Raw genomic sequence first — 24,085 nt, 5'->3', positions numbered from 1 at the left:
AGCTTTAAGAAACCAAACAGGAGAAGCGTAAGTTATTGCAGTAGGAATGTAAAGTCTAATAATAGAGTGACAGGATGGACAGTGTTTTCTCTCTTTTTTTCTGTTTTTTGCATAAGCTTGCTTCCTTGCATAATTTATCACTATTACCCCCTTTTGGGTAGCACAGGTGGTAGGATCACCATCCTTCCCCCACATTTGGTGGAAAAGACCTGAGTTCGAGCGTCGTCAATGACGGGAGGAATTTTTATGGGCCTTTTTCACAACGTGGCTTAATTAGTCGGTCTCAGGCTAGGGTAGCATGGTTTTTTTCCTTCGCTGATTCTCCTAAGACCCTACTACTACACTAATACCGAATGTAACATAATTGTATTATTAAAGTAGCTGTACTGAATTGTTTAATTCTAATGAACTAAGCAAAAATATTTTGCCAGCCTGAATCATTATCATATCATAGTAATTTAATTTTGAGAGAGAGAGAAGCTAAGATTTCTCACTTCCTGAGAAAGAAAGAATTCACCTTAACTGCGATCAATTCTCAAGATCAACTTGATAAATTAGAATTTATAAAATATAATTTATGTTTCATCCGTAGTTCTTTTTTTAATTATTATCGGTAAACTCAAAATAAAAAATTCCATTTCTAAATAGACTTAACGAATAAACAGTGCGCGATTATAAACACAAATTTCAAACACCCATCTCGAAACTTTCCCGAAAAAGTATAATTTCAAAACGAATTAAAAATATCTGCCATATTTAAAATAATTCATTTCCAATTATTGCCAGAGCGCGTCGTGCATGTGTTTTTGTGTTCTTGCAAGCAATGACGTGTGTTTAAAATGTTTACCAGTTAGGCTTAGTTGTGTTTTGCTTTGATTGTTTTTTTATTGGAAATGGCGTATGAATTTGAACTTGGAAAAGGCTTCGAAGGCGATCCAAAATGTAAGTAATAATTATTTCTTGCCATTTAAAACTGGCGTGTCTCCTGTACATGGCCCCAAATGAAACTACGTTAAATACAACGTTAATAATATAACATGGCTTCCAGCAGTTTTAAGAACTGGCAGTATTTAAACAAATCGCTTAAAAGGAAGCTTAACTGCCAGATTGGAATGCTGAAAACGAAAATGATTTCATAAAATTTTTGATGAAATTCTTCACGAATAGGGCATCACAGTTCGCTTATGACACGAATCTTGCTCTAGCAGAGTTGTAGAAAATTTGAATCTCCGTTGATAAGCATATAAATTGGATATCGTGTGAACTGCAGTAAACATTTAATTGAATGAGTATAAGAGGAGTTTTTTTATTATTTCCAGTTTAGAGTGAGTTACTGTGCCCACGCGCTTATATCAAATTGCATTACACGATATCATTAGTGGTATGAAATTGTATCGTGCAACTTTGGTTGGGGGGGGGGACATTATCAAAATGTGTTTTGGTAGTGAGCTATATAGGTTTTAATTTGTTAATACCTTACAAACATCTGCATAATTTCCAAACAATATATCTAATAAACATAATAATGGCCACCACGAATATTTCTTAATCAGTTAAATAGGGTTGGGAGAAACCTTGCAGTTTTAGCTGTCTTTCCCCTCAATCAAATATTATTTTTGTTTATTAACTCTGATTTCATATTCCATACAGCCCAGCCACCTACCTAGAGGGGTATTCATTAAAAAAAAAAGTATAACAGATTAAGCAAATGTTCACAAGGAAATAATTAGGTTCGGTTTAACATGTATTTTCAAGAAAATAATTGAGTTTAACATAAGATGGAATAGTTGTTTTTTTTTTTAAATATAATCTTTGTTGGAAAGTTCAAAAATAAGCTGATCGAAATTTAAAAACCATTTTCTCCTGCTGCTTTCAAATGGCTAAACTTGAAAACAGTATCGCTGGTAATGCACTGATTATCTTAGTGCAGAGGTTCTTAAAGTATGGAATACTCTCCCTTCGGGATTACGTAATTCGGTTTTTGAAGACCCGTGTTGTGCTATTTAAATTATATTTCATTATTTTTTAATCAGTTTTATTTTATCATTTGTTTTTCATCCATTTCATCAATTTTGTTTTAGTCTTTGAGATTATGTATTTGAGATTACGTATTGAAGTATACACTGAGTTGACTTTGCATTAGCAACACCTACCTAATACCTCGTGAGCCACCTTTAGCCTGTAATATAACCTGTACACCTCTTGGCATGGATTCCAAGGTGTTGCAGAGTGTCCTGTTCTAGTGCAACCTTGTATTGCGTAATATGCCCCTTAGTAATTCCCTTACATAGGTGAAGGGCAGTAGCATCGAATGTCCTTTTCCATAGGTCCCAAACATGCGCAATTGGGTTGAGATGGGATGATTTGGGCAATCATATGTGGACGGAGAATTTATTATGTTCCTGGAACCTGGCGGGCCTTGTAGCATGGCGCGTTGTCGTGGTGATGAGATGAATTGTCTGTCAATAAGACGATGGGGTTGCCTTGATCCACTGCCATCAGGAAGGCGCTTTGTCGGCGATAATAGAAAGGTAGGCTTTCGCATAATAGCATTCGATCGTAGCGAGCACCAACAGTGCATCCAGTTGTCGTGGCCTCGTGTTTTTTTCTCCAAATTCGGATGCGCCCATCACCATAAAAGAGTTGAAAGTTGGATTCATCAGACCAGGCAACAGATTTGCACGTGTCCATACTGGAATATGGACACGTGTTGCTGATGTGCTCATGCAAGGCGGTTTCTTGAGTATCCGTCACGGCCATCCACTGCCATAGTCTATATGAGCTAATGTTTGGCGCATTGCCCATGTGGATATTGGTCTTGCTATTCGTACATTGTACTGGGTGGTTTGTTGGGCCACTGTGCAGCGCCGCTGCTGTGTTAAGAGACGAGACGTCGACCACACATAGCTGTCCCATGTGTGACCTTTTGGCTGGTTGTTCGACCAGTGTTGAGCTGGTCACAGCAGAGAACGAGAACACTTAAAAAGTTAGCTGGTGCGAAGATAGTCGCACTTGCACGTCTTGCTCCTACAGCCATTCTACTTCGAAGCCACAAAGATCTCGATGCTGATCCGTTCTTCATCTTCTCAGACATGCAAAAACTGATCGCAATATGCAAACTACACTTATATCAGTCTCACCCAAATTCAAATTGAGCCCTCACCAGTGTCACAGATTAGTTCATTCCCACAGAAGGGGTGGGAGATTGTTTAGCAACCCAACTCAGTGTATATTAATTTATACAAATGCATATTTATAGCTAAAAATTTTTATCCGCTCATTTGTTTACACTTGTGGACGGGGAGGACGTGAAATTTATAAAATATTTCAAGGGGAGCCAAGGTATAAAAGTTCGGGAATCGACGTGTTCTATTGAACAGCTGTTCTTCATCTTATTCAGTTTGGGGTGTTAGCCAACACACGACAGGTCGGTGCTGTGATAATCTTTATTTGCTGTCTGCGATTTATTTTATTTAATTATCTGTGATAATCTTTATTTGTTATCGTCGACCCGCTTGTCGGGGTCAGAGGTCATGCAGAGTGTTGAATTGTTCAGTCGTGCTTCCTTGAAGCCTGCCCCTGATTAATGCGAGGTTATAGGTTGATACCAATGTTAATCTATAGCGTTGTTTATGTCTCTCTATCCGGAGGGAGAACTAAGATCTGCAGTTATTTCATTCACATTGGTGGAATACATCCCATTGACCTATACAAGTGATTTCCTCTTCACCTTTGTCTATGCATTCATTCAATATTATAACGGATATTCCATATCACTAGCGTAGCTACCCTTTTTCTGGCCCGGAGGCAAAGAACATGTTCGGGCCCCTACATAATTAATGAAAATTGCAAAAACAGGAGACGGCCAAAGACGCCGGGCCCCCAAAGGGCCCGGAGGCAATTGCCTTGCCTGCCTACATGGTAGCTATGCCACTATTCCGTATCCATTCTAATATGGAACGGATGGATCATAGTTCATGTGGCCGGGGAAGGGGGTGAATATAAAGGCGCCATTTTTGATTCAAATGATCATTAGCCCTGATCTAGACAATGTCATATATTGAATCTTTCGCAATTACGTGAACATGGAGTGTTAGTGGATGGTGTCAAGCGAAGCCGTAGTTTTTTTTTTTGAAACGAGAATTCCTCCAAAAAAAAAAGGGGGCTATGACAGTCTAAGATGCTGCATTACATCTCTCAACTGGAAAGACAGCATAGCGGGCTCGAGTCAGTTGCTTATTCTTCGAGGATGGCCAGACCGAGGATCATCTTGGAAAGACAAGTGACTCTCTTTAAACTTAATGCAAATTGATGCAAATGAACTGCTCAATAAAATAACGTTGTAAAATGCAACGAAACAAATAACTCTTCAACGTGCGCTAATTTGCACTTACTGCAGATAAACAAGTGATGCATGTCTAACTGTGTGTAGGTGAATTGCCGCACGTTTTCAACAAGTAGCAACTCGCTACGATGTCACAGATTCAAGATGCAAAGTGAGTCCCCGGACTTTTTGATCACACCTCATATTCTTTCTTTTCTCTATTTCTAAGTGACTAAAGTTACTTTTGTTTTCCTGAATCCTTCATTTCATTGATTTTCTTAATTTCTAACCTCTGTGTGATGCTTTGATTGTCTTACGCCCAAGTGACACGAACGCAGCGAATGGGGATAACTGCGGAATAACTTTTAAGCCGTCATCATGGAAACCACAAATGGATATATAATAGGGAGGATCATATTTCATTCGTCCAATTCATCCGGAATTGGATGAATGAAGAACGGGCTGCTTTAATACAAGAAAAAAAGAAGCATAGGAAAGTTATAGAGCAATAAAAAGCTCGAAGGATATAACTTTTCTAAAAGTGCTATATGAAAGGTCAATAGCCTGACAAACCCACTATGTGGGGTTCGTCTCTCCACTGGTTCTTTTTAATCTTGTTTGATAGGTTGTGTCATTCAAAGAACTGTGCCATGCGTATCGACCCGAAGCGGTGAATATCATATGGAAGTTACCTCATGTAACTTTATTAAAGAAGGTTGTCACCTAAAATCAATAAAACTGATAGATTGGAGAGAGCGGATAACTAGCAAAGGGGGTGGTGCCATAGTGTTCTCTAGGTGATTTTTCGACAAATGCTTTTAGAGGTAATGTAACTTATAATTCCACTGAATAAGGCAAATGGGGGAACCCCACTTGAAATATTGTGTCCAAGTAGGGAAACTAAACCTAAAAAAAAAAAAAAAAAAAAAGACATCGAACTGTTTTTGAAAGAGACCAAAGACAGGCATCACTCCTGGTGAAAGTAACTGAAAAGCGCCTATACGAGGAAATGCTATTGAGATGTTTTGCTACTAAAAAAACTCTAATAAGTGCAATAATCCAATCACAGCCGTATGCTATGGCTTCTGAGTATATTGTTGAAATAACCCAAAGGAAAGGAAATAATTAAATTTAAAATTAAATAATTAAAATCGAACCAGGAAAATTAAAGGCCAACATCCAGATATCTGGCCTTAGTGGAATGCAGTGATGTCAAATTAAGAACTGATTTTCGGGGGTTTGGGCAAGTGCCATCGATCATCTGGTTGTGGAATGTGAGCACCTCTCGCCTGTGCACAGTTCCTTGCAAACCTATGAAAGTCGCCGTCGAGAGTTTCGCCGCAGGTAGCATTTGTGTTGGGAGAAATCTCAAGAGTTGAAGACATTTGCTAGATCAGTGGGTAGATTTCCACCGAAAAGCTGATTGAGGAATCCTACTCACAGTAGTTTCCCAAGTATCAAAGGAATTCATATCGCCGACGAGCATCTTAATGGTTGCGGCCAGCCGTGCATTATCAGTTTTGGCATTATCATTTCATTATTGAAATGAAATGGTAATGCCAAAACTGCATTATCATTTAACCTGTTGCAGGCTGTGATGTGCAAAGTTCTCAGAATGGACTCGATATTTGTAAGCCATCCACTTCAACAACCATTATTCGTCTGCGAAGGTCCTGCCATTAGTTATGTCCATATTTCCACCACATACTGAATTGTAGGGTGGATAATTCTGTCGATATATTTAACATCCATCAATTAGTTTGCCATTTCATTGCGGAAAATGAAAGGTCAACTTGGAACAAAGACAATTCCCAATTCAATGTGAGAAAATACCTGTGGAATGGGTGCTCCTAGCGTCGCTATTGAAGGCAGCCTGGACTTTTATTGAGAGAGATTGCTGACTTTTTAGAATTTAAACCAAGACTAGATAAATGTTCATACAGTTCATAAAAGGGAGGCGGCAAGCGAGTGCATTGAACCATTGAGGCTAATTATGCGAGCATCACTAGACTCTAGGGAGATTCCCTTGGATTGGAAAAGTGCAAATGTATCTCCCATACATAAGGGTGGCTCTAAAAGTGAAGTTGGAAATTATCGACCTGTCAGTCTGACTTCAGTAGTAGGGAGAATCATGGAGGCAATGATCAAGGGTGGAATAGGTATGTCCATATTTCCACCACATACTGAATTGTAGGGTGGATAATTCTGTCGATATATTTAACATCCATCAATTAGTTTGCCATTTCATTGCGGAAAATGAAAGGTCAACTTGGAACAAAGACAATTCCCAATTCAATGTGAGAAAATACCTGTGGAATGGGTGCTCCTAGCGTCGCTATTGAAGGCAGCCTGGACTTTTATTGAGAGAGATTGCTGACTTTTTAGAATTTAAACCAAGACTAGATAAATGTTCATACAGTTCATAAAAGGGAGGCGGCAAGCGAGTGCATTGAACCATTGAGGCTAATTATGCGAGCATCACTAGACTCTAGGGAGATTCCCTTGGATTGGAAAAGTGCAAATGTATCTCCCATACATAAGGGTGGCTCTAAAAGTGAAGTTGGAAATTATCGACCTGTCAGTCTGACTTCAGTAGTAGGGAGAATCATGGAGGCAATGATCAAGGGTGGAATTCGGGATCATTTGGATCGAATTGAAATTCTCAAGGATACTCAGCATGGTTTTGTAAAGGGAAAATCATGTTTAACAAATCTGGTTGGCTATTTCGAAAGGGTCACTCACGAGCTGGATTTAGGGAATAATTTCGACATTGTTTATTTAGATTTCAGCAAAGCTTTTGACTCAGTCCCACATGAGCGGTTGCTTTATAAGCTGGAACAGGTTGGAATCACTGGGAAAATCCTTAGATGGATAGAAGGATGGCTTCAGGGCAGCAGGCAGAGGGTTGTGATAAATGGCTATTCCTCAGATTGGGTTGATGTAAGAAGTGGGGTTCCCCAAGGATCAGTATTAGGACCACTGTTGTTTTTAATTTTCATAAACGACATTGATGAAGGGATAGAGGGCGTGATGTCTAAATTTGCACATGATGTTAAAATTGGTAGAGTAGTTAATGATCACTGTCAAGCTGAGCTTCTTCAGAGAGACCTAGATAGACTTCAGGAATGGTCAGAAAAATGGCAGCTATGCTTTAATCCAACAAAGTGTAAGGTATTACGCCTGGGAAACAGTAATCCCAAAATAACTTATTCACTTGGTGGAGTTCAATTAAACCCAGTACTGGAGGAAAGGGACTTGGGTGTTACGATACGGTCAGACATGAAATTCGCTGAGCATTGTAAACAGGTTGCAAGGAAGGCCCATGGTGTCCTATCGATGATCTATCGAACTTTTGCAAGTAGAGATAGGGACGTGATAATCCCATTATATAAGGCTTATGTTAGACCACACTTGGAATACTGTGTTCAAGTATAGAGACCGCACCTAAAGAAAGACATCGAGCTTCTTGAAAGGGTGCAAAGACGGGTAACTCGCCTGGTGAGATCGGCAAAAGGGCGTCCTTATGAAGAAAGACTTCGAATATATGGGTTGCAGAGTTTGGAAACTAGACACCTTAGAGGAGATTTGATTGAGGTGTTTAAGGCTCTGAGAGGCATCAGTAAAATGAATGAGGACGAAATTTTCAAGATTATAAATGATGCTAGAACTAGGGGACATAAATTCAAGTTACGGGGAGGAAATGTTTAGATTGGACTGCAGGAAGTTTTATTTTAGCCAGCGAGTTATAAATTACTGGAATAAGTTGCCTTCATGGGTGGTAGAGGCCGACAGTTTGGGGAAATTCAAAGGTCATCTGGATAGTACTTTCGGGTAAGGGAAGCGCATAGGATAATAGGTTTAATTTCCTCTTTTTTTTATTATTGTTATTATTTATTTATTTATTATTATTTATTTATTTTATTTTTTTTTTTTTTTGGCTGGTGCAGCATAAGCCATAGGCTTTCTTGCACCATGCGGCCGTTACTAATACTAATACTAATAAAATTTAGAATTCAAGTAGTGAGTAAGGTGTTGTAGATCATCACCAGTTTAATAGCTGTGAAGAGCTTTGTCATCTCCATAGCAGTATGAGGAACAGAGCTGACAATTGAGCGGGGTACAGAGGTAAAAAGGAGGCCAGACAACACTCCTTGGGGAACGCCTTCAGGAATGGCTCTGGTGAGAATTTCAGAGCCTACTTTTAGAGAGTATGTTCTTGAGGTGGAGATATTGGAGAAAGGTAAGCTAGTCTCCTTTAATAGGATAGTATTCTTGGCAGAGACGGAGGCCTTCAATGCTGACTTCAGATCTGAGTGAACAATAGTTATCTTAATATTTTAGGGACAAAGTTGGAAACAGCAGCCTCTCAAGTAGTTTTTAGTAGGCAAGATGTGGGTCTGAAACCAGCAAGTTGTCTTGGTCACTGAATTTTAGGAACTGGCATGACTATAGAGTTCACAAGAGCGGAAAATATCCGTCATTAAAAATTCTAAGGTCTTCAATAAGATAGGGACTTGCAAATTTGACCTCAAATTGCAGCAGTGTCATTCCCTGCTGTTATTGTTGGAGACTGGTTGATAACTCTTATTAGTTCGTCTTTTGTAAATTTAATAATGGCTAACACATCTGATTCTGTGTGGTCAGTGACAATGATGGGAAATGGCACGAAGACATTGTAATATACTGAAGTCATGCTTCCGGATATGAATTCTGTAGAAAGATTGTTAAGCGTTTTCAAAATGCTATCCGTCCTCTATCAATGGTACTCTCGATGTAGATTTTAATTGCTAGTGACTTAGCTGTGTGGAAGATTGCTCTGGCTTGGAAGTAGGCGGTGCGATCATGTGGATCTTGCGTGCTTTTTACTAAATTTTGTAAAGTTCCTGGAATTAAAGTTTTGGAGTCCGCCACGCTTGTGTTGTTGAAACAGATGTGATTTCGATGACAGCAATATTTGCTAGAAAGTTTAGCCGTCACGTTAGAAACGTGATGCAAGATCTAGGTTGAAAGAGTAGAGAACATCCCATGGGAGAAACGTCGAATATACTGTTTCCCACATGTATATCGAAATACTTTGCGTGGGTGGGCTAATAAGCTTTGTGACTAGGCATCTAGGTAGCAAAATGAATTGTGGTGGAATTTTGACAATAGTTTTGAAGCACTAGAATTTAAAAGCAAGGGAAAAATATTACAGAATGATTACAATTTTCCTCCGGCCAGCGAATCGTTTTAATTGGGAATCGTTTTAATGAGCTGCCTCCATGGAGTTGACAGGACAAATGAACGTGTACCTACAGGAAAAAGAAAACACATTGCTAGAGTTTCCTTTTTCCCCCGGTACAAAAATTTGGTTTCTGGTTTCCTTACACCATGCAATCATTATTACTAATACTATGAAAGTGCATTGGGCCTCCCGCCCCCTCTGTTTCTTTACAACTTGATCCTCGGCATAGTTCATCTTCGCAGACTGCACTTTGTCTTCGTGATCGATCACAGTAGCAAAATGTTTTTCTGCGTGGCAGTTCACGTAATGCATTTGTCCCTTTATGCCTTGATAAATGACTGACGTGTAGCTTCTAATGGAGTGCTTCGTGTATCGCATCCTTCGCTTGAGTTTTCTTCTCCTTTTGAAAGGTCTTCACGCTTCTCTTATTTAAAGAACGAATAAAATATCGTGGCTGACAGCTCTCTTTTTTTGTACCAGCTGACGCGACAATGATTATTCCCAACTAAGGAGAAATAAATTGGAACGGCATTTTATTCGTGAGCATGTCTCACCAATTTTAGGTGCCCTCTTCTGTCCAGCGCAGTTGAGTCCCAATATATGAAAATGTTTAGCCAAAAAACTGCCGTCAACAAGATGAACATTTAATTCAAATTTATTTGTTAGTATGCTACAGAAATTATGGGGGAAAATTGTGGAGAAAGAAAAAATCAAACAGTAATTTAGAAAAATATGAGGTCAGAGGTTCAATTCTCAACTCAGATCAGTAAGATTCTCAGGAAGAAATACAATTTAGAATCAAAATACTGATATATTTTTATTCTCAATTGTATTTCTTCCATAAACTCAGTGTTTTCATCCCAGAAAACAAGCAGACCGACCATGGAATAAACGCAATGTAGTCTACGGCCAGGCTGTTTGTTTTAGCAACCACCTACTCTGTCATGTTGACAGCAGATATCTCTGTAACCCTTTTATTAACACCAAACTCCAATTATAAAATCTTCATCTCAAAATTGATTCATATCCACTCGGCGCCTCCGTGGGAAAGAGCAGCAGTGCGTAGCACACGCTTCTTGATTAGACCGGGGTTCGAGCCCGTGACCACCAAATACGGAGGATGCGGAAAGGACAGGGAATGACCACCGCATATCCCCGGAACAATATGGCCTTAGTTGCTAATGCTCCTAAAAACCAAATGACAAACATATCCACTCTCCCTCTGACTGTCCATCGTGTATTTATCTATCTCAAGAGTCATTACGCTCAGACTTTTACTTTATATTCCGGTCTCTCGCGGAACGTTTTGGTTCAGTGCCCCATAACTAATCAGTGTTCTTGATAACTCTCGTGATGAACTGATGTAGATGAGGTAAAAGTTAATGACTGTTGACATGTATGAAGTGATGTGGTTGGTCAGTCTCAAGTAGAAGGCTATGGACAAACTGACTTAGAATATGTTTACAGAAGTATACAATGATTGTAGATACCTTCCTCCTGTTTTGTTGCCCTCGTGGGTAGCACATTTGGTAGAATTGCCTTCTTGCCTCACACTAGGTGGAAAAGACTGAGTTTGAGACCCATCAAAGACGTGACGAATTTCAGTGGACCTTGTTCAAAATGTGGCTGAATTAGTCGGTCTCGGGGAAGGGAAGCATGGTTTTTTCTCCCGGAAATTCTGATTTTTCGACCAGCAACCAGAAAATTAACCACAGAACACATTCAATTTACAGACAGTATACGCGGAGCAATGTGGCCTTAGTCGTTAATGTTCCTAAAACCCCCAAACAACAACCTGTTTTATTTGTTTCAGTTCTAAATACGTTATATTTATTATTTTACTAATAAAGTTTTCTTCTTATTTATTTGTTATTTTCTATATTTTTTCAATCCCGCAGTTAATTATACTAATTAAAATATCTTTAAAAGTTTAAAATTGACAATTTTTTTCCAAGGTTCTTGGAAAACGAGTCGTTAAGCAAAATAACGTTAAATGGATGACTTTCCATATACTACCATGTTATAATGATAGATGCGTTGTAGTTTGATAAATTGATTTCACGTGCGATCTTTTATGATGATTTAAGCATTTTGCAAACATTCCTTATTCTTTTAATTGGGATCTTTTCTTACTCTCTGAAATTAAAAGAAAAAATCGCTTTTGCAACAGACCGCAGTCAAAGAAAGACCGGGGGAGGGGAATCACTCTGTGGCCAGCATTAGAAAGAACATCCGGGATTGCCTCCATAAAAACAAACTGCTAGAATGGAGAAAGAGCGTGGATGAAAAGGCTGTGAATTCGCTTTGTCGTACTATTTCGTGTTCTGTCTGCGTACACTTACACTATCGCGGAGGTTGTTTGATATTGTAATTCGATGTATTGGTGGCAGTGAGTCGGGATAACCGGTTATTGTGGCAGTTGTGGCTGCACGTGACTTATGTGGGTTGTTGGAACACGAGGGTTGCATACCTTAGAAAACCTTAAATTATCTCGGTATTAACATGGAAGTGCGTAGTACAGCTCCGAGCCGAAGTCAGTGTTATCACCTGTTCTGCGCTCCACTTGGACCCTTCAGTTGCACCTGGGTTTCTGTCGCTTTCCTAGTCGACGAAAGAGAAAGAAAATGCTGAATACGCCCCTAATCGAGAAGACTCCCTGCCACGGTGAGTTTCTTGCTTTGTTAGCAATATTAAATCACTCTGACCTCTGTCACTCCCAATTGGTAATGGTTCTAACTTGGAAGAGCAAGAATTGAATCATAAACATGTACCGTCGATGATTTATGCAAATTCTCCTATAACAGCGATCAGCTGAATCACATGACTTAAAACCTTCAGCTTAAATTTGGGGTGTGGCATAGGTTGTGTTGTATACGTAAAATAAGGTCGTGGTTCTTGTTAGTACTTGTTCTGGTAAACTCTAGAAATTGCAAGAATATTAAGCAATAGTTGTTTTAGCCTCTCTCTGTATTCTGGAGAACATTATGTATGTCTTGGTGGGGGGAGGGGTTTTGCTTTCCTCCAGAACGCGGCCTAACCATCAAGATTTTAAATTAACTGTCAGCAGGAGAAGAAAACATTTCCTCCCCCTGCTGACTTCGTAGTCATTTTCACATCGGCTCTATAATTTCCAGGTAACAAAACTAGTACTGTAAAATTTGGGCCTCCCCGTCCCTGTGCTATTTAATAATCGTACCAACTTTACTTTCAGATCTGTTAACACTTTGTATCCCATCCCCTCTCGAATTTGGTAGAAAGGTAGCTAAGGGCAAAGTCAATAAATACTAAAAGAAAGAAAATTTTAATAATCGACCCTAAGTTTTCAGTTTCCAAAGCTGCGTCTTTACCGATATCAATCAGAATTAGGGTAATGGTTCTCTGGTAATCACACTCCATGATGCATGGTTTTCATTACTCTCCCCTAATTAAGACTGACAGCTCTCGTCAATGAAACTGCACGTCATACAAACGCTAAAACCACACTATTTATTTTGACATTTTAGAATGTGATGTGATTCTAGTTTTAAATAACCAACACTTGAAATTTTAGATTTCGTAAAATTTGAAAGAATAAAAACTGGATTCAGGAACTTTTTGAAAACTAGGAGCAGAAATTAATATATTTTCATATCAAAATGTCGTAATGCTTCGACTTAGCCATAATTGCATCTGTAAATTGGGAGTTTCTGTGGTCTGTTTGCTGGACGTAAAACCCGGAAGAAAAAACCATCCCACTCTTCCCTGAGACCAACTAACTCATCCATATGGTGAGAAAAAAAAAAAACCCAAAAGAACCATACAAATTGCAGCTGTTACTTACGGGATTCGAACTCTGTCGACTCTTCCACCTGGTGTAGGGAGAAAAGCGATTCTACCCACTATAGCCAAGTATCAAAATAATTCTGCATGTTGTTTTGATATTGCCTTTGTTATTGATTATAAATAAAAGAATTTACAGTGTGTTTCTTTATACACGGAAAGGACAGAATTCATGGGATGCTTGGTTCCTGGACAACGCGATGCTCCCACCCCTCTCGCAAGTGGACGAATCCGACACTTGGCAGGTATATAGGTACGCTGCATTCATGTAGACGGTAATTCGATGTCAATAAGGATAAACGTTGTGAGTTAACGGATTTTGAAAGAGGGATGGTATGGGTTACTCTATCGCAGAGGTGGTACAGAAATTAGACTATCCCCGTTCGACAGCTTCAAGAGTGTATCGGGAATACGCCATTTGCGGAATAACATCTCATCGTGGACAGCGTTGTGGGCGGAGAAAGGTGGTGGATGAACGTGGCTGTCTATCTTCCATTGTTTCAGCCAACCGGAAAGCGACAGTGGCACAAATCACCGCCGACTTCGACGAGGGAGGTGCCAGGAAGAAGAACTCTTTATTGAATACGTCTCCACCAAGACCATCAGGCGATCATTAGCCGCAAAATATTATGGGACCCACCAGAATCCCATTGCTAACACCAAGACACAGACTCCACGCTCGATTGGGGGAAAGAACATCGGCACTGGACCTTGCATGATTGCAGACGGGTCCGATGAGTCCCGTTTCCAGTTATTTCTAGCGGACGGGAGGGTGCGTATCTAGCAGAAACCGCACGAAGCTATGCACCCGTCGTGTTAACAAGGAACTGTTCCGGCAGGTGGACGGTTGGTCTTGGGCGTGTTCACACCTCTGGTACGTCTAGACGCATCTGTGAACGGTCCGGGTTACGTGTCCATCCTTGCAGACCATCTGCATCCCTTCACAGGGCAATGGACTCTTTCAGCAGGGCAGCGTGCCTTCCCACAGAGCCGTGGTGACTACATTGTTCGAAGAGCATTCCGCAGATTTTACCACCATGAAACGGCCTTCTTGTTCACAGGACATGAACCCTGTGGAACATCTTTGGACTGCTGTTGAAAAGTCCGTTCGATCCTCCACCCAGGAATGCGACAGAATTATGGACAGCGGTGCAGCAAGTATGGATGGAAATACCTGTGGAACGCTTTTGTGGACTCAATGCCTCGCCGTGTGACTGCCCTTATCCTGGCGAAAAGTGGGCCTACTGGTTACTAGCCCATGATTTCTGTTTTCTTAATAGTTATTCATTACAGAACCGAATTCCATTCAGTCATATACAACAGCGCATTTGATTGACAGTAGCTTCCCCCTCATGATTATTGGAAACAAATTAGAAATGGGAATTAATGTGTTTGATTATCGACGAATTATCCAAACCATATCATGATTTTGATTGATATCGGCAAACAGCTCGCTTAGGAAAAAGAAAACTTAATGTATATAAGTTACGTATGCCAGACACTGTACTACATAATATATTTAATTAGTTTATTGGTATTAAGGGACATATTTGTACAATTGGCTGAAATTGTTAATTTAACGGCACCAGATCATTTTTCTCATGATATATTTATCTGGACATTTTGTGTGTATTCACGGGCCGATTTCCGTGTTTTCCCCACTGCAAAACCGCATTGTGAAGAGCCCTGCTTCCCCTACCTAAGATCGATTAACTACAGATCGATTGAGGACAGGAATTTCTCCCGTCTTTGATGGAATCAAGCCCAGTCCTCTACAAGTGATTCAGATGGAGCTTGTACGTGCCGACAAAACTTCTACGGAGGACAATAGTTAAGTCCCAATAACTAAATGAAGGCTGCGTTTCAGATTTATATATACTGAAATCTGGTTTCGCTGGATTTTGAGTTTTTTCAGTCTTATCTTTAAGATCAAAATGCAGTTTAACCTATCTGAACATCAAAACTACCATCCAGACCCGAAAATGGATAGAAGTTGGAAAAGTAGCCAGTTTTATTTAGTTGCTGGGACTGTATGATGGAATGTCTCTTTTACTTGCAAAAAATTGAATATTTTCCGTGGCAGAATGCCTTTTTATTAAAAGGTTCTTAAGTGCACTTCGAGTAATGTCCTTCTGAAGTTTAGATACTTTTTTTCCGACCTGAAGTGCGAGCGAGGTGTAGATAAGTGCTCTTATCGCTGTAAACTTTGAAGAGGAAGACAATAAAACAAAAAAATTACAGGCAGGTGTGCTTGGCATCGTAAGAATTCCATAAAGCACCGCAGCAGAATTTCGGAGATTGCGGCTGATATTGTCGGCACGCCGAATGTGGGGGATGTTGTTCCAGCCACGAAATGCAATTTCTGTTTTTCTACTGTCAGCTGCGCGAATCTCTAACTCGATGGAAATGTGAAGTGCGAGTAATTCCCACACCTTATTCAGTTACAACCCACTCGCGGACATCTCGCCCGTCCATCGATTATTTCCTGACATTGTAAACGCTGCCGCCGGCAACCGGCGATGTCACATCCAACTGGGAGCTCCCGGTGACAGGACATGACTCGGTACGCATTCCCACTTATCCCAAGCGACCCTACTCGCAATTGGGTTCGTTAATAACGAGGTTTGTACTAAGCAGCCCGAAACCCAGCTTGGTAAAAGACATACATCACAAAATCCGTATTTTGCACACTGCGAATGTTGTGCACAGAAAAATATTCCATCAGTGCGCAGAGCATTAATGGACTTATTCAGTCACTTTGACTCAATTCAGTTGCTTTCGCGCTGACTGAACCAAACGGAAGTTTAAAAACGAGATCGTAATTAAACCAAGAAGTTTAGTTTGTTGAAGACTCCCAGCATGCCAGTTGTGTTCTTTATATCACACGATTGAGAATTGTATGTCACAAATGCTACATTTACTCTTAGTGTTACTTTTTTTAATGAAAAAAACGTTGCAAAAGTTTTGTGACGCCATTTCCGGTATCAGAGAAATGGATACAAATGAGATGATTTTACTGAAATACACGTGGGATAATTACTTGGATTCAGAAAATAAAATTTAATTTTAAAAAAGCATTCAATTCCTGTTTATTTACAGGGCCCTCTTCCCTGTGTCTGTAGGAATGTGGCGCAGTTCTCTTTAGTGATACGATCCCTTTGTAATTTTAGAAGTAACGTCACCAAACTTTAGCCTAGTAATTTCTTTTTTTTTTTTTTCCTAGTTATGCCTTTTCCAAAAATATTAAAAATGTTTTAGATTCCTTTTGTCTTCAGGAACCAATGCAAAATTTATGATATGCACTTTTGAATCAACCTGTAAGGCTCATAGCTTCGTGTCCTGGGACTCGTAGGAGGATCTGGAAACAGCTACACAACAGTTTTCCAGATCCTCTTCCTAATTAAACGCTTTGGAGTATTTTATGTGACTGTTACGAAGTGTCATTAAAATTGGACTTCGTGTAAAGTGAACTTTGTACATAGGACCTTGTTGTTCGGGGTCACCCATGAATTTCTCAAATAGTACATTAACCGCTGGCTGTGTCCCCGGGATGCTGACCAGCAGCCCTCGGTATCAGTATGTAAATTAAATGTCTTCATTTATTTTCTGTTCCAGCAAAAGGCGGTGGCGAGAAGGTGGCAGTGACACCCCTGACTTCTCAGGATATCCCTCAGATCTACAAGTTTGGCCCCGATGACTCCCGACCTGGTGTCAGATGCAAAGTGTGCAAGGCCATGATAGATGTCAGTGGAAAAGAAAGGCAGTACGTAATCAAGTGCAACGAATGTAATGAGGCCACGGTAAGTGTCAAACTCCTCACTAATATTCACTAACTTGAATTTAAAAAATCTCAGCATTTCAAAATGAGCATTCCACACTTTTTTTTTTCTTTCTTTTTGTGAAAATGGCAAACACGATAGGTATTATAAACTATAGTACTATAGATTCCGTAGTGCTGCTGTGTGGGTTGAAGGTTGAGAAGATATTTGTTCACATTACACTTGAAAATTCCTTTAGATTGTAATTTTCAGGAAATACGTATGAATGAAGGTTGTTCCAGAAAACGGAAGTTGAATGAATAAATGAGGAAGAAAAGCTGGTTCTGTGAATTGCTTAGTTGAACAGTAAATGGATGTTGACTGTTTGCGGCTCGTGATTTATTGCGTATGTTTTAAGGTCGATTTTCTGTTTGCTGAGGGAATTATAGAAGCCATTTCAGAACACTTAACTGTGAAAGTATCCATTGAAAAGGCATGCACCAGAAACAGAACATCAATGAGACAGAGTGGAGCGACTTGGTGAGATATAGGTTATTAACTTGTTTTTTTTTTTTTTTTAATGAAATGTAGAAGACTTAGAGGTTTCGAGGCACAGGCCACGGGTGTGGGAACAATATCCCGTGGTGTAGCGCGGATTTGAGATTTGTACAGGATGAGTAGCAATTAGAAGAAAAGTAACTCCGAGAGCTAAAGAGAAAACCCAGTTTTTTAGATGCATAGGAAACAATATTTGTGATGTGCTTATATACCAAAAGAGATTAGAGGTCAGGGGAAGTGTGTTCTGTGGTCAATTTTCCATTTGCTTGTACCCTCTCCTGAGACCGACTAACTCAGCCACGTTGTGAAAAAGACCCATAAAAATTAATCAAGTCATCGACGGGACTCGAACTCGGGTCTTTTCCACCCTGTGTTGGGAGGACTGCGATCCTACCAACTATGCTACCTACGAGGGCTCTAAGATGGGACTGAATTTTGTAAATAAGTTTTCTTTGCTTCCCTAAAGAATTAGTTATAGATCAGCATATAAGGAATTGGTAGTAGATATTCGAGAAGATGAAGCTGTTTGCGTAGGTCAAGATTTCTCAAACTGGAAGGTGCAGTGCAATGATTGTCATCGACAGTTGTGATTTAGCAGAGGTGAGGAGAGCCTGCCTGCTAGTCCTTATAAGTCACTACGCACGCTTTCACAACAGAAGGAACATCATAGTACAGTTGTCATGCAGCGGTGTGGAAATTAAAACTGGTTTTGTACTGAGTGCATGCCGTGCATCAGCTGTTGGTGGTTTCCATACATCCACTTTGTACGGAAACCATTTTAGTTTCAGATGTCACATTACTTTCTTTTCCACTGAGGCCTGATTTCATCTGCCTGGACATGTAAACTTTCAGCTTACCTGTCTACGAAAAATCCCCATTGAACCTTCTGCACTCTGAAGATTGGAATGTGGTGAGCAATGACCCTTCGCAGGATTGTTCGACCCATATTTCTCTCAAAAACCAAACCCCCTCGCCGGTACATTAGCGTAATCCATGAATTCTGGGGTGCCTCAACGAGGAGAAGATTGTTAAAGCGTGGTTTCAGCAAAATAGCACACAATTCGCAATTTACGTGCATTTGTGGCCCAGGTTCCGCTCTTGTTCGGAGATCGCAAAATGTAGACATTTTTGTGTGTGGCTATATTAAAGGCAATGCATTCAACAATAATCCACGTACTCTGGAAGGATTAAATATCAACAGGCTGGAGGCAGTTTTAAAACATGATTCATCGTACTCAATTACACTGTGATCGTGATGTCTATTTTAACCATTTTGTGACACATTAAAGACTTACGATTAATGTCTCTAGCATTCTTTTACTCGAAGTTATTCGCAAAATATTCTCTCTCGACAAAAACAATTTTTTCTGTCTCTGCACACTGTATGTGAAATTATGACGAAGGCTTTAATGCACCACCAACTGAATGTTATTATCATTATTAATTTAATAATTAAAATAATATATCAAAAGTTTAACTGTGGTCCTGGTTTATCGCTCCCATAAGCAGATACAATGGAGATGTAAACCTTTCGGGCCCCTTTGGAAGAAGATATCGGAGTATAAAAAAAAGATACCTTTTTAAGGAAACATTTTTCTTTTCCTTCATAGTATCATCTGGTGGTTCACCTGCTTCAAAAAAATTATTTTAATTAGTTATAAATGCTTGATTTCTCTCTCCTTAATTCCAATATTCCCCTTGGATGCATTCCTGACCTCTAAACTAGGAAAGAAACCAATTTGTTCAACGATTCTGGAAATACTTTAATGGAGACTCAAATCGAAAAATTAATAGCAATCGAAGACATTAACTCTTAAAAAGTGAAGACTCGATTCAGAATATGTTGCTTCTTCTCCTGCTCCAAAATTAAAAAACGAAACAAAGCGAGTTATCGCCCAGCGATGTTATATTCTGCCTCCCTCTTTGTTTTTAAAGATGCTCGAAGATTTATCTTCTGGTTCTAATTAATTAATTCTTTTCACCTTGAATGGAATTCGCTTTGCTCCCAAAGGTCACCCCTTGTGTAGTAATCTGCTTCGGGTAATCTTGCTTGCAACGGGCATGGGCAAGTAATAAGCCCAGCTCTGCGTAATATTTCTTCCCGGGCTATTTCAAAAGTATAGCATTGATCGAATGTAATGGTGCGCGCGTGGACTCCCATTAGTTTACCGCTAATATCGATTGCTGTACCGAGCGACTGGAAACCTCGGTGAGATTTTTACGAGTTTTTTTTTTATTATTTTTTAAGAGATTTTTGAATGATTACTAAAACGTTTTATTATTACTGTTATTAAAGTAATCTCAGAGTTATGGAGGTAAAATTAATTCAGGAAGAAAAGTGAAATTGGTTTTATCATCCGAGAAAACGCAAATAAAAACCGAATTGCCTAGAATCAGTTCTTGTTAGGTGCTTCTTCTTTCTTGAATTCGATGAATATAAAAGCTAATGGCCAATAGTTTGAAGTAAGCATAATGACAAACGGAGTGTACCCCACAATTTCAACTTTTGTTTGACAGCAGAGGTATTTGAGAAGCAGTACAGCACTTAGTGCGACACGTAATATTGATTTTTCCCTACAAGAAAGCTAGCATCCAGATAATTTTCACAAACCCCAGAGGCATTCACCAATTAATGTCCAAGCTGGCCTGTATTAAAAATAGACTGAAGTAGAATGCTAAAACTACATTCACTAACATTGGGGAACATATTCGTAGTCATAATCATCAGCCATTTTCAATTCACTGCAGGATGAAGGCCTCTCCAATAACTTTCCAATTTCTTCTGTTTTGTGCAATGGCCATCCATTCACTGCCCACGAACTCTTGAATTTCATCTGCCCATCTCCGTTTTTGTCTTCCACGTCTTCATTTAGCTCCTCTTGGTTATCATTCTGTTATTTTCTTAGTCCATTTGTCTATTCATATTCGTAGTAGAGTTATGCCAGTATAAGAGAGTGAAAGCATGTCCACGAGCATGGTGGACAATTGTATATATTAATTAAATTTAATATTCCTTTTTATTTTTAATGATATTGCAAACTGGGTTGCAAGATTACAGGCTGTTCTGAATTAATTATATAATTATTACCAGAAAAAAAGTAATTTGCTTTCTTTAATTAAGGTTGAGCTTGACATTAAAGCTTGACAAAGAAAGTTGTCAAGCTTTCGGATTCGTTATAATAGAAATTTGCTATGGCGAGCTGAAGAGTTTTTTTTTTTTTTTTTTTTTTTTCAGTTTGGTGAACGCTTTAATATATGCATGCGATTACTTACATATTTTATTTGCTAAACACCGGACGAAAATTTGCCTAAGAAATTTCATTGATCTCTCATCAATGAAATTTCTTGGGCAATTGGTTTTTTTTTTTTTTTTTGCTGCCTCGTCAATAAAACATGGACAACAGTCCAAAGAACTTATTAATATATTTTAAAGGAATATACGAGTTTGAGAAATTTAAAAATCTGAAAATAATTACTCAAAGGGGCCTCATATCTTTCCAGAAACTTTATCAAAGTGGTTTTCAGACATATTGACAAAATGTGAAGTTGGAGTTAATCTAAGCTTACCCGATCATTACAAGATAACACATTTATATTGTCGAATTGTATCATAAATCCGTTAGCCAAGGCAGTGGAATGAATTCTTTATGAACACACCGTTTAATACTTTAACGGTAATTTTCAGCGTTGGCTTTGGGTTCTAGGGGTATCAGCGACTTCGATCATATTTTGCCGTTATGTATTGTTTCTGTATATGTTGACGGTGATTTGAATGAAGTGAATTTTCTACAGGCTACCCGAAAAGTCTGGAACCAATGGGATTTACACTTCATATGATTACTCTCATTTACAATGTGTGTTCAATGTGTCCACCCTGACTCTCCACGCATTTTCTCAGCCGGTGTACCATGTTTATTTGGATTCTTTTCAGCATATTGGGATCGACAGCAGCACAAGTCTTGGTAATTCTCTCCCTAAGATGACGAACAACTCGAATTTTTACAGCATGCACCTGTGCCTTCAGGAATCCCCAAAATGCAAAGTCCAGCGGGTTAAAGTCAGGTGAACGTGGTGCCCACTTCACTGGTCCTCTACTCCCAATTCGACTGTCTTCACTTACAGAAGGGCAAACACATTGAGGCTTGTCGGCAACAGGTCCAGTCGCTTTAAATTTCTTCACTAGTTTCCCAATTGCGCAATACGTTATTGGATTCCTTTCAGGATGTCTAGCATTAAACTCGTCCGCCACTTCCCTCTGGGTCCATCCTTGACGACCACTAAGGACTATCTCCACCTTCCATCCAGTATTAATCCATTTTTCTCCTGTAAAGAAAAACATATTTTTACCATTGGTTCCAGACTTTTCGGACATCCTGTATTTGTACTCCGGAACGGCCACACAGTCAAAGGAGTTCACAAGGTAAAATACAAAAACAGTACCATATTTAGTAGTCATGCTGGAAAGCACATGTATTTACAGTTCCAGGGTACGAGTTCAAATACACTGGATTCTGTGACAAAATGAATACGATGTTCTTTTTCATTTGGCTTTAGTGGCTGGCTGGTTGAAATTTGTAAGGATGTGCAGACAAGTCATTTTATAAATCTTCCTTATCGTGCTGCGAGACATCCTCAATGCAATCTTTTCCTTGGGCCTCGCAGAAACATTTTCCGACCTTCATCAACCCTCTCTGGCGTTCTTGATGATATTTCCTTTAGTCTAAAAATATTGCCTGTTCTTTCAAATGTAATATGTTTACCAAATGTAATGTAATCAAATGTAATATGTTACCAAACCAACTGGTTTGGTTTGTTGGTCCATCACATGCATGCCGGCCAAATGCTGTAGGTATCTTCTTTGAGTAGAAACCATTGAATTCCCGTTTCAGTAGTTCGTTAAGAATATACACTTTTTGCTCGATGTACGCTGGCATTTTCTTCACGTCAGCTGGACAGTGACTGAGTGATGATGTTGTTGTTGGTGTGAAAAATTCGAAGCTTGGGAAACTGCTAAAAAAAACAATTTTCAGACGATACGAAGGTTGGCAGGGTTGTCAAGGACACTACTGACACTATGCTGCTGCAAGGATCTGGAAAATTCTGCCCAGACACGATAGGAGGCAGTATATGATGAGAGCCCTGTCGATCAATTCGGCCCTGGAAAGATTGTGCAAGGCTCAAGGGGTAGAATTTTTTTCAGCCTGGTCTGTACTTGTTAACAGGAGAGACTGCTTCTACAGGGATGGGATACACTTAAATAGAAAGGGTGCAAGAATGTTTGCTGATGCTATCGAGGCAGTGTTAGGTGGGTCGGAAAACTGCTAGATTGGGGGGATACAAGGACGAATAGATTAACAGTAGCCACTGGCAGAGGTGAAAGTGATTCTTGCACTGCTTCTATTGGAATTAGCAGCAGCCTGGAAAATAAGCTGCAGGATATTTCAGAGACTGCTGGGAATCATTGGGGTGCAAGTAAACACATGGGTAGCTAAGAAAAAGAACAGGTGCATGTATACTTGCATGTACACCAATGATAGGAGTTTAGTAAATAAATTTGAGGTATTGCTCAAAACATCAAAGGCAGATATTGTTGGGATTTCAGAGACGTGGTGTCACACAGATATAAGGAATGCAGAACTGGAATTTGGGGAGTACAACGTCGATAGAAAGGGGGGAGGGGTTATGCTATTAGTTAAGAAACACATAAAAACCAAGGAAGTGAAGCCAGTCGACATCGCTGGACAGTGCAGAGTCAAGTCAGTTTGGTGTGACATAAGCATTGGGAGATCAAAATTGAGAGTAGGAGTGTGCTATAGGCCTAATGACTCTGATGAGTATAATAAGAAATTGTACAGGGAAATAGAGTGGGCCAGTAAATCAGAGAGTCTTATAATGGGGGATTTTAATTTCCCAGATATTGACTGGAATTTGGGGGCTGGTCACTCACACACTAGCAAGGCTTTTGTGGATTTATTCGATGATTGTTTTCTACATCAGCATGTTTGGGAGGCAACTAGAGGGAGTAATACTCTTGATTTGATTATCAGTAGTGATTCTTCATGCATTAAGAATCTGCAGGTAAATGAACCTCTAGGTGGCAGTGATCAGTGTGCTGAAGTGGGATTTACTCAAAGAGGTAACTACCATTAGGGGTAAAGGGAAGAGTTATTACTTTCGTAAAGGCGACTACGATGGACTGAGACAGTATTTAAATTCTATACAGTGGGAGCAACTGATGATGTTACCAACAGCAAATTCAAAATGGGAAGCATTCAAAGAACTTATCTTGGAAGCTACTAGGCTTTACATACCAACTAAGAAATATTGTTCAAGGTTTAGGCCTAAATGGATGTCAGATAAACTAATGAGACATATGGCAGAGAAGAAAAATGCATGGGATAC

General features: G+C 39.5%; 1 protein-coding gene across 2 annotated transcripts in view; it reads left to right on the top strand.

Moving 5' to 3' along the window:
• Window positions 1-809: 809 nt before the first annotated feature.
• The window catches only part of LOC150078631 (type I phosphatidylinositol 4,5-bisphosphate 4-phosphatase-A-like), a 62,067-nt gene continuing 38,791 nt past the window's right edge, over window positions 810-24,085 (top strand). The window contains exons 1-2 of one of the 2 annotated variants that reach the window (XM_090382820.1): window positions 810-942; window positions 16,983-17,167. In XM_090382820.1, the coding sequence (XP_090238946.1) occupies window positions 894-942; window positions 16,983-17,167 (234 nt within the window). In that variant the 5' untranslated portion in view covers window positions 810-893. Of the gene's footprint in view, window positions 943-12,050; window positions 12,213-16,982; window positions 17,168-24,085 lie in introns of those variants that run through there. The other variant, XM_090382821.1, reaches the window with a different exon arrangement.

This window comes from Mastigoproctus giganteus, chromosome 10, assembly GCF_048544385.1.
Source record: "Mastigoproctus giganteus isolate SK-2022 chromosome 10, ASM4854438v1, whole genome shotgun sequence".
NCBI lineage: Eukaryota > Metazoa > Arthropoda > Arachnida > Uropygi > Thelyphonidae > Mastigoproctus > Mastigoproctus giganteus.
This window is presented reverse-complemented; position numbering and strand designations above follow the sequence as displayed.